General features: G+C 35.2%; 1 protein-coding gene across 1 annotated transcript in view; it reads left to right on the top strand.

Moving 5' to 3' along the window:
- Positions 1-27,106, top strand: part of TRPC4 (transient receptor potential cation channel subfamily C member 4) — a 221,594-nt gene that overhangs the window by 99,098 nt on the left and 95,390 nt on the right. Inside the window, exon 3 of the mRNA XM_050767068.1 lies at positions 13,293-13,811. Within this exon, the coding sequence (XP_050623025.1) occupies positions 13,293-13,811 (519 nt within the window). The remainder of the gene's footprint in view (positions 1-13,292; positions 13,812-27,106) is intronic.

The following is a 27,106-nucleotide window of genomic DNA, read 5'->3' as shown; positions in this document are numbered from 1 at the left end:
TACAACATCAATTAATCGAAGTAGTTTTAGCCAGATCCTTATTCATTTGTATCAATGCATACCGTTTTTCTAAGATACATCTGTCATTCAATCATAGGATTGTATTTACTATGTGCCCTATATACCTTTTCAAATCAACACTGTAAGTCTTTGCTGGTATTTTTAATTCAAAGTAGACTGAAAATGGGCTTCCAATAAAGAGTAGTCTGTGCAATTTCAAATGAATGTTTGCTTTATAAAAAGTAAAAGTAGTTATTAAGTTATCTTTACTTATACTGGATGCATCACTAACTAAAGCAGGGTATCTAATTTTTTGACTTCCTTGGACCACATTAGAAGAGGAATGTCTTGGGCCACATATAAAATACACTAACACTAACAATAGCTGATGAGACTATTTTTAATTGCAAAAAAATCTCATAACGTTTTAAGAAAGTTTGCAAATTTGTGTTGGGCTGCATTCAACGCTGTCCTGGGCCACATACAGCCTGTGGGCCATGGACTTGTACTAAAGCTTGGGTGAAGTTAGGTGTACTTTGTAATAAGAGCCTTCGATGGAAATAAGGGAATCTGCAATTGTGGAGTATGCACTCATCCTCCTAACTATTCTTAGAAACTCCTTTTCTGAAAATGGGTTCCTCTTAACTTGTAGGAAAGTTATAATACCTTCCCTTTCCCCCTTCCTCCATTAAAGACAAAAAAAGCAGCCCATTGACAGTTCAATTTTACAAAAAGACATCATAAAAATTATAATACTAAGATGGGTTCTGAGTGGCAGAATTGGATAAGTGAGAGGGAAAAGGCAAACACCAATTTAAAAAGCTGTATGGAAAGTTTGATGGTGAAATGCTCAAACCATAGGAAGCATACTGAAGTGTAGTGCACAGTGGATTTTAATATAGAGATTGACCTAATTATAAAGGATTTTGCACATCAAATAAAGTAGTTCAGATAGAGATAATACTAAGGACAATGTCTGATGGAAAGTAGATTCTCAACTGATGTTTAAAGAGCCTAAAATAAGGAACCTTTATATAAATAATTATTCTACAACTCTCCAGCATGACAAAATGAAACTTCAGGAGCATCTCTCTGGAATGATACATACAACATTCCTGCTAATTCAAATATTCAACGTCATCATAATATTTCACACAAGAATATGTTTTTACAATTTGTTCAAACTTTTCTCTTTTGAAAAACATGGAAGTGATGTCCAAATTTCTATCAGGACACAAAGTGATGAAATAAATGTAAAGAAATATTCTCATTGTCCCTGCTTTTCTGTAGGAAGCATTCCCTGAGGTAAGACGTCTCGAGATTTGTATAAACGCCACATACTCTCCCATAAAGCTATAAAATTTTATCCCTCTAGCTTTCAATGAATGGGGGAGCCTGTCTCCATAGCTTTTCAAACTTGACCATATGATGGACAAATATTTGTATTTCATTATTTTTTTAGTTGTTTTTCCTTGACTATTGAGAAAAATCATCACTTCTTATATTTCTAGCCCTTTGATTTTCTTCTGTAAAATACCTGCTTATAACTGTTTATTTGTCCATTGGATTGCTTATGTTTTTTGATTTACATTTTTTTTCTGTGTTTGATGTTAAGTATGTTTCATATGTTGCAAATGCATTTTATTGTAGTTTATTAGCTTATTTTTTACTTTATGTATGTATTGTGTCTTTGGCCATTCCACTCAATAATTGTATAACAAAATATGTGGTTTTTCATTCTGTGTTTACAATCTTGCTTTAAGAGCTCTCAATCTCAGGGCAGACAATCACTCTTCTAAAATTGTGCTGCTTTTTGTTTTTTACATTTAAATATTTACCCCATCTCAAATTTGTTGTTATGACGTGAGATGATGAATAGCCTAACTTTGCTTGGGTAGAAGATTGTTTTAGTGCCCGTTAGTAAATGAACAGCTTTTCCAAATAAATAAAAATTTCACTTTTCACATAGAAACTTTAAATATATAAACAAAAGTAATTCTGGTCAAAATTCTGTTCAAGTGATTCATCTCTCTCACTATATTCTTGGATTATAGTCTCAATTTCATATTTTTTAGCCATTCTTGGATATATATTCCTTCATATCAATTAATATAACAATTTTATCAAGTTCTAAATAAAACAATATAAACAAAAATATTCTAATGAAATGGTACTAAATGCATATATTTATTATTAAAAAAATCAACATAACTCTGCTATGAGGTCTTCTTTTCCACAAACAGAATAATTTTCCCATATTTCTGATTTTATTTTATGCCCTAATAAGGTTTTATTTTTTCCATAATCTATTCACACTTATTATATCCATTGTCACTTAATAATGTCTAACTTTTATCATTCTGTATGTAATCAGTTCTGTTATTAAGTTGTATTACTAATATCAAGAAAAGTTCAGATTTTTGTACTGCATGTGCATGTCGAATTAAGCTTTATTAATACTTCTAAACTTGAAATCTCTGAGTTTTTCAAAATATATGACCATGTAATCCGCCAAACAGGAACAGATTGTCTTGTTTCTTAATATTTTATTTTCTAATCTTACTGCATTATGTAGAAAGTCCAAAATAATGATGAGTAAGATGGTGAGAATAAACATTTCCATCTTATTTCTAATTTTAATGATAAAAGTTTTCATTCTTTATTATGCGTTTTGCTACTGGTTTTTGGTAAATAATCCTTATTATTTCTAGGAATAGTGACAAAATTCTTCAAACACTGTTTCACATACAATATCATCACATTGAAAAATATTATTTACCATAATGATTGATAGCTAAAAATATCATAATTATAAAAATAATTTGCATTTTTGAAATAAGCTCTACTTTATCCCTTTGATACACTGTTGGATTCAACATACTAACAATTATTTTAGTGGTGTCCTTACCAGATAATTTTACATTTTATTTTAATTTTTGTTTGATCTTTGTTGATGTAGAATAGGATTTCTTACTTTGTTAGCAACCAAGACTTTTGTTTATTGCTCATTTAAAATACAAAACTAAAGCAGAGAACTGCAACAAATAAAAGTAGTTATATATACAATGATTTTAAAATAATATGGAAGCCAAAAGTCAGTAACTTACGTGAACAGGCAAATTACCCCTAACCGAAATATAGAGGCCCATATGTCAAGTAAATTAAGGAAGATCTATGTTGTACCTAAGAGACTCAGTAAAATAAAGTGCTGTTTTTTTAAATTTTTCCAACCTTGAACCCTACTCACCCATTTGGGATTTCACCGGAATATATTTAATTGTACATAATTGTTATCATTACTTTAACCAAATACCTGGAAATACTATCGGTGCACAGACTCATCATTTGCTTAGAATAAGAAATTTCTCTGGTTGTTTATGCCTCACTTTTGACTTTTCTCTAGGTATTCTTTATCTTTCAGTAACTTTTATTTACATTTTAGATCTTCTGCATCTTTCCCCAAATCTCCAGAATTTTTCCGCATGAAGTAAGTGTGTGTGTGTGTGTGTGTGTGTGTTGTGATTTATTTCAACTTGATACTCTAAGACATCCATGATAATACAATATTCTGTTTTTTTAATAAATATAAATGTAATTTTAAAAAAGTTTCAAATATCATACCTTCCTTTCTAGAAAGTCTTCCTAATTTTCCAATTACTTCTCCTACAAAAGACTATCTGCTTGGTGCTTTCCAGTTAAAAATTGTATTTGTCTTCCAAGTCTAATTTACTTAGACTTAAGAGCTTCTTAACTTAGGGATATGCTAAATAGAATTCAAAGATATCTGTGAACGAAGATGGGAAAAAATATATCTTTAGTTTCACTAAATTTCAGGTAATTTCCTTCAATTATGAATGTAGGCCAAAAATCAGTTTCACTAGCCATGCCTGTGTCTTTGTCAATATATTTTCCTATAGATATTTTCCTATCATATCACTATTACACTATATATCTGATATACCTATATGTTTATTATTTCAAAAGTAGTCTAATTATCTTCCAGTATAACTTTTTACTTAATGTACTAATAGGCACATATGTTACCGCAGTGCATATTTGTTTTTCGGTATATTGTAAATATATTTAAATGTATTTTTATGTATAATACTATGGATTTTGTTTAGAAATAGAGTTCTTTCTGAATTAGGGTCCACAGGTTGCTTCAGATCTCCAAAGAAGTCCATGGCACACAAAAATTTAAAAACTCCTGATTTAGAGCCATATGTATGTAACTGTGCCAAATTTCTTACAAGCTGTTTATTATAATTATTTTCTGGATCAATGTTTCATCAGATGTCAAATCAAACTATTAGTGTATTTAGGCCAGTCACAGTGGTTCACGCCTGTAATCCCAGCACTTTGGGAGGCCGAGGCGGGTGGATCACCTGAGTTCATGGCCAACGTGGTAAAACCCCATCTCTGCTAAAAAATCCAAAACACTTAGCCAGGTGTGGTGGTGCATTCCTGTAATCCCAGCTACTCGGGAGGCTGAGGCAGGAGAATCAATTGAACTTGGGAGGCGAAGGTTGCAGTGAGCCAAGATCACACCATTACACTCCAGCCTGGGCGACAGAACAAGACTCCGTCTCAGGAAAAAAAAAAAAAAAAAAAAAAAAAAGTGTATTTAAAGTTGCAACCACACTGAAGAAGTAAAAAGCACAAGAGTCTTTGCTCTTATCCATCAGTTGTCATGAACATTGTGGTAAATTATTAGTCCTAGGTTGAGACTAAGAAAGAATTTTTTGTCTGTGTAAGTGCAAATTTGAATTCTGTTTAGTCTTTCAAGGCAGAAGTTTGAGCCTAAACTAATACTTTTGACTTTGCTTCGATAAGATTGTAACCTAACTTATTCATCCACCTGTCCATCCATGCATTCATCTGTCGATTTTTTCATTCATATGACATCCACTTGCTTTCGTGCAAGTAGTTTGTGCTCATGTGTATAAATTTAGGTTCTAAATTACTGTTTTCAAATACATTTTTAAATATAACTCTATATAAAATTTTAAATATAACTTTAAGTTGAAATTTCTTGTGTTGATTTGAATTAGAAATCAGTCTCTGTATATGAAAGAGATAAATTTTATACTTATTATCCTGAGGGTTTTTTTTAAGTGTTGCTTTTGATATATTAGAGTAAAACAATGATACTAAACACAAGGGGCAACTAAATAATTTAGCACATTTTTATTGAAGCCCTTGAAAAAAGAAACACCTTTTTCATAAAGTTTCTATTATTTTACTATCATCTAGAACTTTAAAAAGGCATTTGAGTCACAGAAATTTCATGTTTCAAGGGATATTCCTTTGCATATAAAAAATGCCCCTTAATATCTTAAGAGACTTTCACAGGATTGTATCGCTAATTAAAAATAGAGCCAAGTGAGTGCACGCCTGTAATCCCAGCACATTGGGAGGCTGAGGTAGGAGGATCACTTGAGCCTAGGAGTTTAAGACCAGCCTGGCCAATATAGTGAGATGCTGTCCCTACAAAAATATGATCCAGGCGTGGTGGTGCTGTGCCTGTGGTCCAGCTACTTGGGAGGCTGAGGGGAGGGGGATCACTTGAGCCTAGGAGTTTGAGACCAGCCTGGGCAATATAGTGAGACTCTGTCTCTGCAAAAAATAAAAAGTTATCCAGGTATGGTGGTGCTATGCCTGTAGTCCCAATTACTTGGGAGGCTGAGGGGAAAGGATTGTTTGAGCCCAGGAAAGAGGTGATTGGTGTTTATGCCACTACAGTTCAGCCTGGGCCACAGAGTAAGATCCTATTTCTTTTCTTTTCTTTTTTTTTTTTTTTTTTTTTTTTTTTAAAGAGCCAGGTTAGAATATGTATCCATTTATTCTTAAAATCTAGGGTACACCAAACAGTATTATGTCAGCAAACTGTTTTTACTCAATATAACCTATTTTGTAAAAACTGAATTTAATAGATTGAATACCCTTAAATTGTATGAATGTCACTTCAGAATGAATTTCTCTCCAAAATTTTTGACTTCAGTATTAATAATGGTTCAAACACATATATTTTAGTGACAGAGATAAATTTCTATGACGTATTTGACGTTACTTTTAATGGCAAAAGTTAATACGTTTAGGTAAAACATCAGACTCTGTATTTTAAAATAGGTGCTTCAGATTGGTGCTGAGTCGCTTCAGGGTGAATGAAATATGTAGATACCTTTTAAGAATAGCAATCAGTTATAAGTTAAGTTAATGGATTACTTGTATACGTCAATAATATTTAATGCTGTATGTTATCAAAATAATACAGTTATTAATGTAACTAGTCTTGCAGTAAAATTGAGAAAAAAATGTTGAACAGATAAATTTATAAAGTTTGGACAGAATAAAAGCCAAAGCAACCCTATGGTTAGTTACGCAATATAAAAAACAGGGGGATTTATTTGGTTTAATTTCAGGATCCTCTTTTAATTGCCTCTTCTACTATTGTTATAGATTGCTGACTGAAATATGTGATTCAATAACTTGGAATTTATTTTTAAAAAGTAGTTTGTTTGGAGTATGTGGTTTGCTTCTTAGTAATGTGAGTATATCATTTAATGCAAAAATGTTTCCCTGGGTGTAATGCCTTTATGTCTATAGATTTTACTTCAGCAAAATAAATAAAACACAGTGTGATTTTCATCTGCAGGGTTATGTCCTTAAATATACTAGATGGAAAACTTTATAAATTTAAGAAGAAAAGTTAATGGAAAAGTAATAGTTACTGAGTGCCTACAATGGCCTATTTATTTTATGTGTTAGAAAAATGTGCTCTTTACTTGTAACAATGGAACCACAAAAGGAAGGAGGAAGAGTACATATGGGAGACATTGAATAAAGCAAAGGAGAGGGATTGAGATAGAAAATAGACTGTGTTGAGAACGAAGCATGACAAAGGGTTTTCTGGGTTTTCTAAATGTTTCTGAAGTCAAATGACTTATATTTTAGACTTCCAGCCTGGGCAACAGAGCAAGATTCCATCTCAAAAAAAAAAAAAAAAATCATTTGTATAGTATTATTATACTGTGCTCGCGCGCGCGTGTGCGTGTGTTTAGGGAGAGAGGAATTTTCCATTATGTTTCTAGAGGGCAAAACACGTTTTTACTACCAGCACATTGCCTTGTACATTGCTCATGTATAGTAATTATTTGTTAATAAATTGAAAGGCATTAAAGTGACCTGATTTATTGTTATAAGATTTAGTGAAGTTATTTTCTTTATTTTCTTTTTTGTTTGAGCACCTGCAAATCTGTAATCCTGGGACATAACATCTGAAATAAGCTAAATGTACCAGCCATCTAGGGAAAAGGACTGGGGAATTTAAGTCTCTATATACCCCAAAGACCATTCGTGTACAAATGAAGGGCTGTAACATTAGGACATTCTGAAAGGAGAGCCAGGAAAACTTAGCAAAGAAAAAGGGTCTGGGAGGGGGAGAGGGGCAGAAGTGGTGTTTTGGTCTTTCTAGAGAGAGATTCGTTCCTGAGAGCAAAATCTTAAGGGGGTCACTTTACCTTGCATTGTTTCACTGTCTGTGATCTGCCCTTCCTTGTCGTCCGAGATTGACTCAGTTTCCAATTGGAAGGCTTGGAAATCTGATTTAGTGGCTTCACCCTAGGGAAATGGCAGTCACCTGTGTGCAGAATAAATCGATATGTCATCTATGGAACACCACCTATCTGCTAGGCACTTTGCCAAGTAGAAAAAGAATGGTAGCCTGAAAGTTCTAACACTTCCAAAAGAACAGTTTGCATCTGCAGTTTTCTGCTCCAAGTATGTCAATTATTCGCTTCTTGCTAAGGAAAGTAAAATGTTGCGCAGTACCGTATTCTTGTTAGTACTGAACAAAAAAACCTATATTTAGCAAATAATTGCTATGTTCTAGGGCTTATAGCATATTTCTACAGTTATTATTGTATTCTAACTCTGCCAGTCCAATATAGGATATATATATAAAGCAGGAAAACTACCCTGAGATTTTGGAAAGTACTTGGCAAATTTTCAGAAATGAAAATTTCAGATTAAAATGGTTATCATCGGATGTGACACTGCACATACTCATTTCTTACTTTTCTGTGTATTTCTCATGATACCTACCATGATGTTGGATTTGAAGCAAATAAACATTTGATTCAGTTTGCTTGGGAGATACAGGAAATCTGTGTTCCACTTTTCTGTCAAATACGACAGTCATCTCTGTGAGGATTTGAACTGCTTTATCTTCAGTTTTCTTAATTCTCTACATCTAATGCAGTGCCAGACAATAGACTCAGTAAATATTTGTTGATTCAATATATGAATAAATTATTGAATCAAAGTAATTATAAACCATTTTAAGAAAGGGAATTGCCTGAACAGTTTGCTATATTAGAAAAATCACATTTGCAGTAGTGGAGGGAAAGAATTGAAGATCCCAAAGACCCATCTTTTTCTTTAGGATGGTTTACATTTTATATTAATAATTTTATAGTAACCATAGGGTCCCCCTTTCCTTTATTAAAGCTTCTATTTTATTAGCTGGTTAACCATAAAGTCTTTTATCAGACCCTTCTCTCTCTTTCTTTCTCTCTCTCTTTTCTCATTTTCAAAGCAAAAATAAAATGTACATTTTCTTACATTTGTGTATATTTCGAATAGCATCTTTGAAATTAAAAGCAAAGGAAACAGGATTGAGAAGCGGAAGTCATGATGCAGAGCTGACGAATGTTCCTGCCGCTGTAAACAGGAGCTCCAGAGGATACGGCTGCCTAATGAGCCATGTCCTATGCTGGGTGGAAATAGTTGGGCCCTGTCCATCGACTCTGCTTGGTCCTCCATTGTTCCTGTGTTTCAAAACTGAGGAAGAACCTGGACCAGTTAGCAGGTGGAGGCTACTAGTAGACTACATTCAGGGAGAAAGCATTCTTATTCTTTTAATGAAGAAAACTTCACATTGATACCAAAACTTGATAAAGACAGCACAGTGAAGATTAGAAATCCATGTCACTTAGGAAAATCGATTCCAAAATATTTCTCATAAGTGGGAGTTGAACAATGAGAACACATGGACACAGGGAGGGGAACATCACACACTGGGGCCTGTCAGGGGGTGGGGGACTAGGGGAGGGACAGCATTAGGAAAAATACCTAACGTAGATGGCGGGTTGATGGGTGCAGCAAACCACCATGGCACATGTATACCTATGTAACAAACCTGCACTTCTGCACATGTATCCCAGAACTTAAAATACAAAAATAGTAAAAAAATTAAAAAAAATTGCCAAAGTAAAAACATGATGCATTTGACCATGTGGGAATAATTTCGGGCCAGAATGTTTCAATATTCAGAAATGCGTTAATATAATTTGCCATACTTTTAGGACTAAGGAGGACAATTATATGATTATATCCATTGAAACAGGAAAGGCATTAGACAAAATTCAACACTCATTTTTGATAATAAATAAGAAATTATTTGTATATGGCATAAATATAATAAATAAAACCAAGTATAATTGCGGTGGCCGGACAAGTTGGTGTAAGTGCTTAAGAAAACTGTGTGACAAGAAAATTCCATCCCAATATACAGGATCAACATACACGTACATTTTCCTCTCATTTTCAAACCAGAAATAAAATGTGCATAAGAGCAATATTCTTAATGGCCCCAGCCTGCAAACCACAAAAATGTCATCAACGATGAAATGAAATAAAATAGCAATTGAAGTATTTTGCAGAATTGAAAAAACAGTTTTTGCTACTAATAAGAAGAATGTATTTCAAAGAACTAAAGTTGAACAAAGAAAGCTAGACATAAAGAGCACATATTTTGTGATTCTATTTATATAAAATTTGAAAAGTGCATGGAAGTAACTTATACTGATAACCATTAAATCTGTGAGTGTATCTGAGAAAAGTAATAACTGAGAAGAGTAACAAGTGGGAGGCTTGTGAGGTGCAGGCACTCTTCTAGGTTTTAATCTGGGTTGTGTTACCTAAGCATATTCAGATTTTTAAAAGTCATCAAGCTGTATATTAATATTTATGCATTTTGGTATATGTATGTTATACTTTAATAACAGCATAAAATGAATAGTGACAGCAATGAATCATAATATATTAAATAAAAGAAAGAATTCATGGGGTCACAGCAATATCCAACAACAAAAAGGAGAAGAGGGAGAACTTTCATACGTAGAAGAATGCAATATAATAAATGTAGAAGTGATGAGAGAATAAGAAAACCTCAGGCTTTCAAAAACCATGTAATAATTGATGTAGGCATGTAGTTAGTACTCCATAACAGGCAATTATTTTCTTAAAACACTTTTGTTCGGTTTTTATTGTCTTCACGCAATCGGAGAGGATGCAAACCTGTCTCCTGAGACCTAGATAAACATTAATAGTTTGCCTGCCTGGCTGAGTCAGGGTCCCAGCAGAGTCCCCCGTGGAGTCCAGCTAAGACAATCAGTTCCTGATGTCTAACAATCTATGACCAGCTGGGTGCCAGGCAATTAGTGGTAAAGACAACATATAATGTTAAATTTAGAATACATTTTAGAGTAAGAGTAAGCTCTAAAATAATTATAATTATATAATTTAAAAATAGTTATTTACTATACTAGTCCATTTTCACACTTCTGTAAAGATACTACCTGAGACTGGGTAATTAATAAAGGAAAGAGGTTTAATTAACTCACAGTTCCATATGGCTGGGGAGCCCTCAAGAAACTGATAATCATGGCAGAAGGCAAAAGGGAAGCAAGGCACATCTTACATGGCAGCAGGAGAGAGTGAGAGCAAGAAGGGGGAAGTGCCAGACACTTATCAAACAGCCAGATCTTGTGAGAACTCTCTATTACAAGAACAGCATGGGAGAAGTCGTCCCCATGATCCAATCACTGCTCACCAACTATATCCCTCTATACATGAGGAGTACAATTCAAGATGGGATTTGGGTGGGGACCCAAAGCCAAACCATATAATTACTGACCAATCAATTCTTATGAGTGGATCTATAGAATAGTTCCACTGAAAAATCATTTTCAAAAATAATGTTTCTTATAAGACATAAAAATTAGATACATTTATAGTTATAAATGTTCTTATATTTTTAAAAATTAAAATATGCAATGGTTTATTGAGTATTAAAACTCAAACAGCAGATTTATTCTTGGTATATTCTCACATATTTTAATAAACTTACTATATCTCTCTTTAATACTTTTACACTGTTATTTTTTGAAAATAATGTGTGCTATTCAGTATGGATATATTATACTTATTTTTAAAATAAAATTTTCTGCAACATTCTACAAAGATATATTTTATGGCTAATACATTTCAAATTCTTAACAGCTTAAAAAGCATAGAAATACAGGATGAAATTGTACTGAATCCAGAAATTGCCTGCAAATTACATCTGTCACTTAAATATACATCTAATATAGGAAATTATTTAGTTACATTGTTTTGTCTTCCCTCATTGTCTGCCACAGAAAACACTAAAAGTACAGTAGTCCCCTCATATCCAAAGTTTTACTTTCATCAGTTTCAGTTACCAACACTCAACTGTGGTCCAAAAATATTAAATTGAAAATTCCAGAAATAATACATAAGTTGTAAATTTTGTACCATTCTGAACAGCACAATGAAATCTTGAGTTGTCCCACTCAGTCTTACCTGGGATGTGAATTCTCACTTTGTCAGGTAGATGCACACTGCATCCACTTGACAAACCTTAATCACTTAGGAGCCATCTTGGTTATCAGATTTCCTGACACGAGATTGCAGTGCTTGTGACCAAGGAATCTTTATTTACCTTCATAGTGGCCTCAAAGTGCACAAATGTAAAACACTATCTTAACAGGCAGTGTGGTCACCCTAGTATTCACAGGCACATTTCAAAAAGTGTTTATTACCATCTTCACTATTAAATAATTGCATACCTCTGTAAAGAAAATTTTAAACAGATCATTTCATTCCTATTATCTTTAGTGTTTCTGGTGAAACCAAGGGATATCCTATATGGCCAGATGACTTTAAAATGTATGTAATTATCCACATATAAAAATGTACCTATATTTAAAAGTAGCATTAGTGAAATGTCATCATGAGTGTCATTTTTCTCCACATGGTTTTCCTCTGATCCTTTTGTGGTTTCCTTCATTTTTCCAGCAGCATATTTCAATGTGGCGTGCATCATCATTTTTTCTGCCATGCCTGTTTAACTACCCTTATGTAGCATTTACTTTTCATAAATGCCTCTATGGCTTTGTGCCAGCAAAAATAAAAAACTAAAAGTGCTAAAGCAACATAGTGCAGTGCAATTCACTCAGGCTTGGGTGTCAGACAGGTGAATCTGTGTTTATTATATAAGGTCTTTAAAGTATATGGAAATTGCAGGTCAAATTGCAGGCCTTCCACTTACTCACTGAGGAACTACATCCATAAAATGTGAATAATAAAGGGTGAGGGTTAATGTACCTAGCAGATGCTTACTAAATAGCGGCTATTATTATTTTCATCATTACCATCCCTAGAGTATAACCCAAAGGAAGTCATGCATAAACACATCGGTGACCTGACTCAGTGGAATTCACATTGCTGACTTGACTCAATGCTTGGCTTATTTCTAATAAAACGGTAATGCTAGCTATGGAGCACCTCTTGTCATGTGGAAAATATACCCGAAAAGCACAGATGAAAGGAGGAAGCATGAGGCCAGCCCACTTATTTTTATTGCCACATTTAGTCACTAGGCTGAATGATAGGAAAGCAGAAGCTAAAACACAGTAAAAACAAACAAAAGACAAGACCTAATTGAGGAATTAAAGGACTTCTACTGCAGAGAAAGAGCTTGGGTTTAAAACAAATCATTAGCTGTTTTTGAGTGTATTTCTTGATTATTTAGGACGTCAACATCTCTGAGAAAGCAAAGCAAAGGTTGTCAGCCAGAACACAAGTTGGGCTTATTTAAAAGAAAGAAAGACTTTCATCAAGTAAAGTTTCCATAACCACCTATTTTAAAATGCTGTAAAATGTCATAACTCAGATTAAAAAAAGAATAATGTATCATATTGGAAAGGTGTTTTTTTTTTCCAATTTTGTGTCATCTTATGTAGGGAAAAAGGCCATATCTCTCCTGCAAAAAACAAAAAACAAAAAACAAACAAACAAAAAAAACTGGCCAAAGGCATATGAACCCTGTTCCATATTGCTGTAGCATGGTATATGAAATTCATGGGCTTGAACAAGTGAATAAATATTCATCACCTCTGCCTTTTTTTTTTTTTTTTTTTTTTTAGGTGCCTCCTATACTGCTTGATAAGCAGTTCTCTGAATTCACTCCGGACATTACACCAATCATTTTGGCAGCCCATACAAACAATTATGAGATAATAAAACTCCTGGTTCAGAAAGGAGTCTCGGTGCCTCGACCGCACGAGGTCCGCTGTAACTGTGTGGAATGCGTGTCCAGTTCAGATGTGGACAGCCTCCGTCACTCCCGCTCCAGACTCAACATCTACAAGGCCTTGGCCAGTCCCTCTCTCATTGCACTGTCAAGCGAAGATCCTTTTCTCACAGCCTTTCAGTTAAGTTGGGAGCTTCAGGAACTGAGCAAGGTGGAAAATGAATTCAAGTCGGAGTATGAAGAGCTGTCACGGCAGTGCAAACAATTTGCTAAGGACCTACTGGATCAGACAAGAAGTTCCAGAGAACTGGAAATCATTCTTAATTACCGAGATGACAATAGTCTCATAGAAGAACAAAGTGGAAATGATCTTGCAAGACTAAAGTTGGCCATTAAGTACCGTCAAAAAGAGGTGAGTGTTGCCAGACTTGATCCATCAAAATGCCATAGAATTTAATCACACACAGTGAAGCAAACTGCTACTCACAAAATTAGTTTAGAGCATTTTCTATTCAGCTGTAAGTGGATGACATTTATTGTCTGCTGGATTAATAATTATGAATCACATTGAAGAGTGGTAATAAATTGTTTAATAATTGATGTTTTTGGCCTCTGTGTTAAAATGTACACATTGAGTACGGTATAATGGAAAAGCTAATGAATTTTAGTATGTCCAGACTGAGATTTCTGGCTCTGCTATTTATAAGTCTTGTAACTTTAGAGGGTCACAGATAGATTTCCTTAAGCTTCAGTATTCTCACCTGCTTAATGGATTTTATATATATATATATATATATATATATATGATTCAGCCCTCTGTATCAGCAGGTTCTGCATCCTTGGGTTCAATCAAATGTGGATGGAAAGTGCAGCATTCATAGGATGTGGCACCTTCATATATGGAAGGCTGATTTTTTCCTATCTATGGATCCTGTAGGGCCAACTGCTGCAGGGCTAGAGCAGCCATGGATTTTGGTGTCTGCATGAGGTCCTGGAACCAATCCCCCACAGGTGCTTGGTGACAGCTGTATACATAGACAACATTTTCCTCATAGGTTTTTAGGAAGTGTGAAATATGTGGATGTATGAAGACTCTTAGTAAATTATATAGTATTGTTTTATTTATATCAATAAATACATTATTATAAATTCTTAATAAAATAAAATACTTTAGTACAATAGCAGATATAAGTACTAAAACTTTTCTCATGTCTTGCTCAGTTTTTTGATTTGTCAGGAATAAGAAACCAAATAAGTTCATTGCAAGGGAGTAATAAATTTATTGTAAAATGTCCATAAATTAAAAATGCTATATTAAATAACGTAATCTCATACCTCTTAACCTTAATTGCCCAGCATAATTGCTTTGTGTTTGAGTGAGTTCTCAAAAGACTGTTTACTTCTATCTGAAGAAAATATTGGTTCTCTGTTCACCCTTAAATGATAGCAATTTTCTATTCCAGAACAATACTTGGAAATGCTATGTAAGATGAAAAACGAAAGAGAAAAAGTAAAAGACTTCTAAATTGTAAAATGCACTCAGTTTCTCTTGAATTTGGCCTTGATGATCCCATGTAAGCCCTGGCTACTTTGTCTGTTGCTACTCACTAAATACTCAAGGCTCAAGATGCCTGAATTTGCTTTCTCAATTTTTTCCTCTAGTTATGTGATTAGTTAAGCTGATCTGGTTGTTATGGGAGCCAGAAATAAGGTGAAATGAACTTTTTTCTTAATAGTGAAGTGAACAGCTTCTTTTGTGTCCGTTCCCTCTAACTCTAAAATCACCTTTGCTATTTTGAGTCCATGTCAGCAGTATTAACTCAGTTTCTTAGGTTTTTATGTTTTAGACTCAGAGATCTAACATTTTAAATGAACTAGAATAATTTTACTTCACAACGATAAGCTACATTGATGAAAGATGTTCAAAGTGGTAAATGGCAAGATAAGAAGTCATTATAGACTTTAGACTTGAACGATATTGAGATATTAATGTGGCCTGAATCTTCTTAAAGGTCCATATTAGCACAGTAGTATGCTTTGCTTTCTTTAATTTTTCTTTGGAGAAGGGGTTTAAAGAATCGACACGATGATTGCAAAGATTTTCTCTTATGCCATAGCTGTTAGTGTTAACATTATCCTACAAACGTTGAATGGAATAAAGTTCCCAAGATGTGCAATTCATGAAATGAAACAGAAAACCCAGAATCAGCCTGCTCTGCTCACCTGTTGCTCTTTAGGTCTCTCTGCAGCCAGTGAATGAACTCAGATTTATTTTTTGCCTGCACTCATTTTGGTCATGCCATCAGAGCTGATTTAACGTCATCTTTGGCCACAATAACTTTTGTGAAAGCCTGGGAACAAAATACTCATAAACTCCTTTACCATATCCTCATAACAGAATGCTGTCAATGATATTACATTAACTGGCGCTGCCAAATTCCTGTCAAAGAGTTGTTCGAGATAGAAATTGTAATTTGAATTTCTTGCATATTTATATTTTTAACTAAAAAGCATTTAGTACACTTTGGTCATGTATTAATTTCCTTAATAACTCTTTCAACATGTATTTCACAGAACACATTCCAGGCAACGCACGGGGCACTTGGGATTCCCTGGTGTCAGGTCTCTGCTCTCATACAGCTTATAGTCTATTAGGAGAGACAATAAAACATTGAATATATGTTCTTCACTTTGTTCCTGAACCACTAAAAATGTTCTTCCTTTCTGAACATGTTTTCTTTGCTTATGTTCTTCTGTATAAGTATAAAAAGTGCATTCAATGTCAAAACCTATGAAAAAGCCATAACTCTAATCCCATCTTCAGTATGTAAGAAGCATAGCAATGCAAGACATTTGATAATTTCTAACATTTCTCTCAAGACGTTTGTATTCTTGCTAATATGGAGTTATGGAAGGGTGATAGAGCCTAATAACACAAGATAAAAGAGAGCAAAAAACATCTAGCATGTAACAAAAAAATAAGAATTAGTGCTATTTTTTAAAAGATAATTTTCTTCTAGATATGGTGTCTTGCTATGCTGCCCAGGCTGATCTGAAACTCCTGGGTTCAAGCAATCCTCCCCAAAAGATACAATTTTAAAAGACATTGTATGGTATTTTTTTCCTTTCAAAATGTTTTGAGATTTCAATGGAGAAAAAAATGAAAATGAAATCTTACACAGTTGTTCTGGAGTATCTTGCGTTTACTATCAAAGAGCATGTTTTTCTCAGATTGATGATTTTCCCAAAGCAAAGTAACATTGGATAACTGATAGCATAATTTAAAAAATTCAGGAATAACATTTTACTTTCATATATACCTTTTAAAATCATAAGTTGTATTTTACAGCATGTATTCTTAGGTTATTCAGAAATTATTAAATTCAAATATTAAAGGTTTTCTAGTAAGATCATGTGCCTTAAAGAAAACTCTGCTTTAGCATGTCTTGCTTCATATCTTTCTTACCAAAAGTTTTCCTTGATTTGGTCTAAACAAGTCTGAGGTTTGTCTTTAGTCCATCTCTCAGGATTTGGAATGCTTTCTCATTAACCTTCATTCACATAGCTAAGTCCTGCACACTTTTTAAAGATCATCTCACGTCTTGTCTCACCCCAGGAGCATTCTATGAAGCAAACCCCTCCGTAGACTCTCTTGGATAAATGTCCTCATTATACACACCCTAAATTGCATTGTGTTATTACTTTTCCATCTCCTCCTCTAGGCGGTGTCAGGAACACATCCATCTTACTCACCAGTCATACTGTAGCCCCTGACATACAGAAGGTGCTAGGTGATGAATGCACCTGAATGAAGTCACGGATGCTCTTAGATCTGGATGGTTCCCTGCATGTTTCTTTGCCTGAATAAATTGCACTGTTTAGTTTAATCTCCTAATAACAGTTTCCTTATGAATCAACATATTAAAACAATTAATGTTGCCAGGATCTGATTGCAGACTTGTTCTGGCACTTCTCTAATTTCATCCAAAGGGAAAGCTCTGTGTTAATTGCATGCCATAGATATTTTTACATTTTCATTTTATATATTCTTTCTAAGCAGTAGCATCATAGAAAGAAGAATTTTATTATTTCTATTAATTCTAGGCTAATGATGCTGTAATTGTATTGATCATATATTAGTAGAACAAACATCTTGTATCAATTCAAATGAATGTATTTTAGCAACTGGGTTAAGTTGTTTGCATTGTTTATTATATTAAACCTCCAAATATACTTCTGAAGTATGAACTATTTGTTGTTGGTTTTTTCATGAAAAAGTCAGAGTCACAGAGGGTTATATAATGTGCAGTGTTACTCTGTTAAATATTGGGGCCAGATTGCAAATCCAGATCTTAACTACAAAAACTTTGCTCTAACCATCACACCATATTGCCTCCACCCAGACGTCATCCTACCGAACCTTGGGTAAACCTGAGAAAACTGAAGCTACTAGCCTAGTTTCGTTGAGCACATGAATTTATTTTATGACTCAGCTCCCCTGTAATGAAAGCTTTGCATTTCAATGTGAAGTTTTCTTTGTTTTCACATTGTGATGAAGGACTTGATTTCTTCAGAGAGTGTGAAGCCTGCTTTTCCTTTCTTTCTTACTCCACTTTTATGTTTCCATGTCAAACAAAAATCTTTCAAGTACCATTCTGCGATGGGACAGGTTTAAGGTTTAAGGTTGCTCCCTTGACCAAGCACTCCCATCCCAATGTCAATCATCTAAATGAATAATATCAAAGGAAGCTGGAAACAAAAAGCATGTACTCATACCCTTAAAACTGATTCTTCCCCTGAGTGTAACATAAAGGCGAGGTATGACTGAGGACATGTCTTAGACAAAGAACTTGTCCTTTGGATTCTGGCATGATTTTTGCAGATGCAGAGTCTGTGGCAGTTAAAATTGCTTTCATGTAGTCATTCCTCTTGCCTAATATTTGTAAGATTACTAAAGGTGAATGGGAAGCTTAATGCACTTCTTAACTATTTTTTACAGCAAAGACCTTCCCTAGTTTTAAGTACACGATTCACAATATTGTGAAGTAACTAATTAAGAGGCAGAGTAGCCTAGATGTTGAATAACAATAAAAGAAAGGAAATACATTATTCTGTCTAAAAACAATTCAAACTCTCTATAGCGTTTCAAATTTAAGTGAAAAGTAATCTCTACACAGTAAATAGTATAAGATATATATATGTATATATGTGTATATGTGTGTGTATATATATGTGTGTGTATATATACATATATACATATACATATATACACATATACATACATATATACATACATACACACATATATATATAGTCTTTCCCTTTCATGAAGGTGTTTCAGCAGCTTTGCAACATTAGCTTAAACTTTGGAACTAATCTGGGTTTTGTCCCATACATTAATGGGATTGTTGAAGAAGGAGAAAAATCAACATTTGAACAGCCCTCTGGCTCATGACCTCCTAACCTTCTGTTTATCCAGTGTTGGGGGAATGGAGAAAATATGAAGAGATTCATGTCAATCAGACACTATCCATGGCATGGTAAACTAAATTGATTTGGAATATTCCAGAATTACAGGCTCCTTAAAGCTCTCTTAATCTCAAGATTCTTGGTTCTGTTTCTTGATTTATTTCAAACCCCTTGATATGAAAGCGAGAAACAAGACTGCTGTCAGAAAGGAGACAGGGGAGGTGGGGGAGAATCTAGGGACACAGGAAACACATAGGGTATAGTCTTAACAACCAAGGGACACCTTGGGTGAGAGTTGGGGTGCATCGCAAGAGTGCTAAACCAGTTAAATAACAAATAGAGCAGACACTGCAGACTGTGTTTTCTTAAAACTGCCTAGAACCATACTTGTCTGTATATCATGGCCTTCATTTTATAAACTCTTTTTTGATAAGTTTATCAAGCCAACAGGTTAATTCAAATTTTATTTGAAAAGGCAATAAATAATCATTTAAATCCAATCTTACTACAATATGAACTTCATATTAAAAATCAACCAATAAACAAATTAAAAATACCACTCATGTTCTTTATCTACCTGATATCTACGTATCTGAGATCTATAGCAAGATGTCATTTTGTGCTTCTGTTAGCAGTTGAGGGACAATAACATCTCTCTCTACATATTTTTTGATTTGAAATTCCTAACCTTCAAGGTTGTACCCTACCCATCTTTAAAAAAATCACACAGATAAGTTAATGATAATGTTGCATCCTTGCTATCTCATAAGGACCTTGGATTGGTGTTGGGAAACAGTGATTCTCTCCTCCTAGATCCAGTGGATTTTGGTGTCTGGTCAGCAGTCATGCTAGACCTTTGCACTTGCTACAAATTTGACAGCATAGCTGACCATTTAACCACTGACTGTCTTCATCTTTTGTTTTTCTCCTTTTTCACCCTTGTTTAATCTGGGATGTGTAAAACATACCTTTCATATTTTGTTATGCCTGTAGCTGACAGAGTATATATAATTTGGGGAAAAATATTTCTTGCTATGAAAAGTTTTAAAAAATAAGTTTGAAAATCTCATGCTGGCCAGGTGCAGTGGTTCACACCTGTAATCCCAGCACTTTGGGAGGCCAAGGCAGGCGGATCATGAGGTCAGGAATTTGAGAGCAACTTGGCCAACAAAATGAAACCCTGTCTCTACTAAAAATACAAAAATTAGCTGGGCATGGTGGTGGGTGCCTTTAATCCCAGTTACTCGGGAGGCTGAGACAGGAGAATTGCTTGAACCCAGGAGGCAGAGGTTGCAGTGAGCCGAGATCACGCCACTGCACTCCAGACTAAGCAACAGAGCGAGACTCCATCTAAAAAAAAAAAAAAAAAAAAAAAAAAAGTCATGCTATGGAGACTTTTTCTCATGGGCATCAAATAACTCTTAGAGAAGGAGAGCAAAGAGACTACTGGGAGAAACATGAGAGAAAACACCATAGTCCTTATGGTGTTCCCCTTCATAGCTGAGTCATTTATGTAAGTAAAGTTGGTAAAGCCTTTTCCTTAGTTTGGTTTTCTTATTTAACACACTGGGTTATCTGAATGAGATTCAATTACCATGTCCTTTTCCCTTATGCTTCTTCTATGTTTAAACTGCTTTGAAAAGATTCATGTCCTCCAATGTGCCTTCAAATACCACTTTCTCTGAAAAACCTTCCCTTAAATTATACCCCGGTTAAAATTAGTTATTGTTTTCCTTTGGTATGGTAGAAACATTCCTTTATTAGAAATGTTGATTTTTCCTTTTATTATTTGTTTTCACATTTTGCTTCTCCAGTTGAATGTCTTGCCTCTAATATTAACCTCCTCCAAAACATTACTCACAACACTACTAAAGGTTTTTGTTTTATTTTATTTATTGGAAAGGCAGATCTAGGAAAAACTTTCCCAGTTATACAATTGAAAATCCCAAGCCCAGAGAAACCCTCAGTTTGGGTGACTGTAAATCTGATCACTAGAGTTCTGTGTTAAGCATTGTAGTGTCTATCACATAAAGTCCAACTGCCATAGCAGTCTTATGTAGATTCTGCCTAAATTTTTCAGTTTTACCTTTCTTAATGCCCACCATCACTGCTTAGAGTCTGTATTTCAGCCAAGTGGGAACATTAATAACATTGTTGCAGTATTTCCCCTTCTAGGCCTTTATATCAGGCATCTCTTGAGGTCGGCCCTATTTCTTTGTTCATCTATTGCAATGGGTTTCATCTGGATCATATTAGCATCACCTGGGAAGTTTGTAAACACTACATTGCTGCATATATCCCACTTTCAAACTAGTTAAATCAGAACATCTGGGATATTCACCACATCTTTGAAACTTTCTGAGTTTCAAACTCTCCAGATAATTCTAATGTGCAATCAAGGTTGAGCACCACTTAAAATTATCGATTAAAGTTTCGCCTCTGACTTCAAGCTTCTGTAGATTTCCTTGACTCTCTCAGGTAGAGAAGACAATGGCTCCCAAATGTGTCTGATTATCAAACTTGCCCGGACAGTTTTTAAACATAGCACTTTGCATGCAGAAATTTGCCTTCAATAAGTCCTTGCACTCATGACATCCCATGAAACTTATTTCAAATTTTTCCCATCTTTCTCCTCTCCTCAGTGTCCACCCTGCCATTTCCTTACTCTATTATGGCTTCCCAGAACCAGAAGCCATCCTCTGTACCTACTGTACATCCTGCTCATCTCTCAGGACTCTCAGAGCTTTCATTTCTTTATTTTCCCTATCTTTAAAACGAAAGAGTCTGGTAGGAAATCAATATCCTATTTAAAATGGAGGAGTAGACCTGGGGAATGGAAAGACAACCAGGCAGGGAATTATTGATGGCTGTTGATCGGCACATAGAAGGAAAGGGCTCATACATTAACATTTTCCCTGTCCTGGGAAAAGTAGACTAGGGCATAGAGAAAGGAAACCTCTCCATTCGTAGTACATACACAATAGACCGATCTTCTTCCATGTAAGTTTCTGATCATCTAAAGGTCTAGGAACTATGGGGAAAATGTTTTAATGGTATCAAGTAACTCATCTCTCTGTGGTTCAAATAGAATATCATATTAAAAGTAAAAGAACAGGTGGGTTGTGGTGGCTCATTCTTGAAATCACAACACTTTGGGAGGCCGAGGCAAGCCAGATCACTTGAGCCTTGCAGCTGAAGACCAACTTGGGCAACAAAGCAAAATTCCGTCTCTACAAAGAAAAAACAATTTAGCTGAGCATGTGCCTGTAGTCCCAGCTACTCGTGAAGCTGAGGTGGGAGGATCACCTGCAGCCAGGCAGGTTGAGGCTGCAGTGAGCCAAGATTGTAGCAGTGCACTCCAGCCTGGGTGACAGAATGAGACCCGTCAAATAAATAAAATAGAATAAATAAATAAATAAATAAATAAGGTCTATGAATTGGATATAATGCTCTTTTCTGTTCGTAATCAAGGATGTACCGTTGGACAACTTATCCTTTGCATTTCTATTTTCTCTTCCCTAAAATAGGTTGCCTTGTGAAGATGAAATGTGATAATGCAAGTACAGAGCTTAGCATATTTCCCTGCATATTTGCTCATGAAAGAGTGGCTATCTATTATTATCTGTTATTATTATTATTACTACTACTACTATTTTTTGTCTGTTCCTGGGCCCCCAATATGAAAGGCTAAGCATATGCAGAAAATGCATGATTTTCTGATTCCACTATATACTATGCAGCAGAAATTGTAGGCAAGTGTTAGCTTCATCATTGAACATTTTAATACTTGTTATAAACATTCAACTGTTTCTTGTGGGTTACATTACTATTTTGAATATCAAAAAGAAGTTTCGGCTGGGCACACTGGCTTACGTCTGTAAGCCCAGCACTTTGGGAGGCCAAGGCAGGCGGATTGCTTGAGCTCAGGAGTTTGAGACCAGCCTGGGCAACACGGTGCAACCTTGTCTCTGCAAAAAAATAAAAATAAAAAAACTAGCCAGGCATGGTGGTGTGTGTCTGTACTCCCAGCTACTTGGGAGCCTGAGATGGGAGGATCACTTGAGCCCAGGAGGTTGAGGCTTCAGTGAGCCATGATTGCACCACTGCACTTAAGCCTGGGTGACAGAGTGAGACCCTGTCTCAAAAAAAAAAGAAAAAAGAAAGGAAAAGTTTGTTTTTCTTAAGTCTATTGGTATAGTAAGTACTCCAAACTATTTATATTAAGATATATATTGTCACCAAAACAGTAATAATATATACTTCATCCCAGCCTTTAATAACTCTTCCCAGTATAGGCTTTCAAAGCAACTTACATTGTGTAGTACATACTTGATATTAACTTGCCCATCTGAATGGCATTTTAAAATATACTGTAGGCATTCGTTATGTATGTCCTTTGAACCTGACTGCTACACCTCAGAATCTTAGCTATAGTCATAGAAAGGATTTTCATACATGAGACTACACTGAGCGATGTGAATTGTGAAGTCTGTAGAAGAAAAATAGAATGCAGAATTCCTGTAGCTTAGTTTTCTCTCCTGCTGTTCTGTAGAGCATGCTCAGTGACTGATTGCTGAACCTCTGCCTCTCTTTTCTCCATGGTTGTGCACACACCTGCCGTTGCTAGGCAGAGGCAACATGGATCACAGAATCCCTAATGCTTTAACCCCACCCCCTCCTGGGGACCAAACCTCTCAGTCCTGCCACTCTGTAATGGCAGAAGCAGATGCCTATTCAGTACTTTTCAGACTGGGTCATGAAACTATGACAAGTCATTAGGCATTTAATTTAACACTAGGTTTTTAGAGCTTGGAATTCAATCGGCATGAGTGTCTTTACAGCTAATTAAGTTACATGTAGCCACTGTCTTCTAATTCCTATCTGAAAGTGTTTTTTTCTCACAGTTAAATTTGAAATTGTGTGTGTCCAAAACATTGTATAAATTTGTCCTTTCAAACAGCACTGTTTAAGAAGTGACAAGTGTGTCTTATAAAGCATAAAACAGCAAATTTTAGTTTTAAATTAGATATAAAAACTTTGATACTGCTTTAAACAAATATTTAAAAATATATGTTCAAGAAACTGTACTCTTCTATTCACCTGAGAAAATGTACATAAGCAGCTCTTTATGATACAGCTTTCATTTAGCAAAAACAACAATCAAAAACATTAGGCTAATGATAATATCTTTGATAAACTGCATTGCGTATTGGATGCCTTCCCTTGGCCCTCAAATGAATTGCTTTACAGCATAAAACTGGTACTTCTGACTATGATGATTGAAAAGAAAGAAAGTGCTAGCAGTAAGATCATTAGGTTTCCATTATTCAGATACAATCATGTAGTTTGTCAGTGACGGAGAAGGCTTTCTCTTGTTTCTGTTGTAAAAATGTTCACATTTATACTTCAGGGTTATTTTCTCTTAGGTCATTATTTAGTGACCCATATTTTCTCTGTCATTCATCACAAAGCACAAGAATTGCCAGCTTTTAGAGTTACGGGCTTAACAGCTTATTCTATTCAACATATTTCCTGGAAGTCTTTTGGAAGTTTATGAAACTGAAACGTTACAGTTCTCAAGAAACTTGTTGATTTTGAGATATAAACTTCTGCTTAAGTTCTCATAAATTACTCATATGAGAGGGAACATTTTTACTTATTCCTCACCCTCATTAATCTTTGACCCTGTTAGGCATAGTCATAATTTTTCTAAATGGAGGTTAATTCTTTTGTTTGAATTTTTAGAAACAAAGACATACAGTAAAACTCTCTAGGATTGATGATGCCTGTGCTATAATTTGGTGATTTGTGATTCTGAAGCTGAATTCTGAAGCTGTGTGTTTCCAGATGGCTTCTAGGTGGTATAGAACAGGGAAAGCAATCACATAGCTCTATGGTTTTTGTTTCACACCCTATTCCCTTTCTCCTTCGGAGTGCTAGGGAACATGGAGAAGGAGCAAACTAAGCCCATCCTCCATGGTTCCTTGCTAGCTCCCTTCTTGTTTGTAAAAGCCTGCTGAAAACAAAAATTCTTCACAACACTGATACAGTGTTAAATGATGGACGTTGTTGTTGTTATTTTTCACAGCACCGATAAAGTGTTAAATGATGGACCTTGTTGTTATTTTTCTCCATGCCCTTATCGATGAACAGTGATTTTCCCAGGCAACTGTGGGACATGTAGCCCTGAAACCTCTTTTTACCCTTTTCTTTATTCTCCTCTTTTTATCTTATTAATTGCCAATTAATAATTGTACTTATTCCTGGGGTACATAGTGATGTTTTGATACATAGAGTATGTAGTGATCAGCTTAGGCTAATTAGCATATCCATCATCTCAAACACGTGGTCCTTCTCTTTGACCACCGGGATGAAGCTGGAAATCTTGCTGGTAGCTAAGACAGGGAGCACGAGAGGAGGCTAACAGAGGGGATTGGAGCTCCCACCACAGAGATCTTCTCTCTGTCTCTAAATGCAATTCCACAAAAAGTGTATTTTTGGTGCCAAAGACTAAGAATGGCAAAACGAGAAGACAGCAAGCCCCAGGCCAAGTTCAAATTTCTTTCAGAAGTTTCCTACAACCTGGAATTTTGCTCTTGCTTAGATAACAAAATGAGATTTCCAAGAGCCACCTTATTGAAGCCCAGGAAAATATTTCTAACCTTGAGATTTTATGGGAGACTTTCCTAAAAATAAAACATCTTAATTGAGTTTCAGTGGAAAAATAGGATTTATTCAGGCAAAGAAGTTAGAAAAAGGCATATGGGGAAGAAATACTTTGTGCAGTTTCATGGAGGCAAAGAAGAGCATGAAATATGGAAGCACATTCAGTGACCTTTCCGTCCTCATTCCAAACCCATGGCCTCTACCCTCACTTTCTCTCTATTGGGCAAGTGCGGCTGGCTCCTCTGTTGGTGTCAGCTCATATTATCACCTTCTCAGTGAAGACTTCCAGAACACTCGATCCCATTGGTATCCTTTTCTCCCACCCATTATTCCCTTTTATATCACAATTTTATTATCTTTGCAACCTTTATCAAAATCCAAAATAATTTTATTTATTTGTGTGTTTATTATCTATCCTCCTCCACCTGTATCTAAGTGTTATCTTATCTGATTTGATTATTAGTGCAATTTCAGTCCCTGAAACAGTGCTTAGAAATATACTAAGTGCAAAATAAATGATCATAAATCAGGGTGGACAGAAGGTGAAATTAGGAAAAAACACCAAGACTAGGTCATAAAGACCTAGGATCGGCAATACCAAGGAACCTGGTTTTTATAAAATGCTGTGATATTTTATCATGATTAAATATGTAGATCAATATTATCTCTATTATTTTTTGAAACTCCTATTCTTCAAAGAAGAACTCATTGTCTTTCTCTTTGTGTCTGGTCCTTCTATCATCTCTGTTAAAGTAGAAGGCACTCCCAGTTACTTATGTTAGATATCTGAGAGTCATCCTTGATTATTTTATATGCATCATCTCCAAAAGCTTGATGGGGTAGAAGAGAGATAAATGCAAATTGAGAGATGCTGGCTGATTTCCCTTCTCTTGAATCAGAGCTTGCCTTGTCTACCTGCGTGACCCATAGAATGCAACAGAAGTTTTTTGGGACTCACTGTTTTTTGGGACCGGGTCTCACTCTGTCGTGCAAGCTGGAGTGCATTGGTACAGTCTCGGTTCATAACAACCTCTGTCTCCTGGGCTCAAGTGATCTTCCCACCTCAGCCTCCCAAGTAGCTGGAACCACAGATACATACAACCACATGGGGCTAATTTTTGTATCTTTTGTAAAGACAAGGTTTTGCCATGTTGCCCAGGCTGGTCTCAAACTCCTGAGCTCAAGCAATACACTCAACTTGGCATCCCAAAATGTTGGGATTACAGGATTGCTTTGACTATTTGGGCGTTTTGTTCTGTTTTGTTTTTGGTTTCCTATGAATTTTACAGTTGCTTTTTCTAATTTTGTGAAAAATGACATTGGTAGTTGAATCTGTAGTTGCTTCAGGCAGTAAGATCATTTTTAATTATATTAATTTTGATCTGTGAGCATGGCATGTTTTTCCATTTTATGCCATCTACTATTTCATCAATGTTTTGTAATTTTCCTTGGAAAGATCTTTCACCTCCATGGTTAAATATATTCTTAGGGTTTTTTTTTGTACCTTTTGTAAATGAAATTGCCGTCTTGATTTTGTTTACAACTAGACTGTTATTGGTGTATAGAAGTGCT

The sequence above is a fragment of the Macaca thibetana genome, chromosome 17, assembly GCF_024542745.1.
Source record: "Macaca thibetana thibetana isolate TM-01 chromosome 17, ASM2454274v1, whole genome shotgun sequence".
NCBI classification, from domain to species: domain Eukaryota; kingdom Metazoa; phylum Chordata; class Mammalia; order Primates; family Cercopithecidae; genus Macaca; species Macaca thibetana.
The sequence above is the reverse complement of the archived record's forward strand: the minus strand, read 5'-3'. Positions and strand labels throughout refer to the sequence as shown.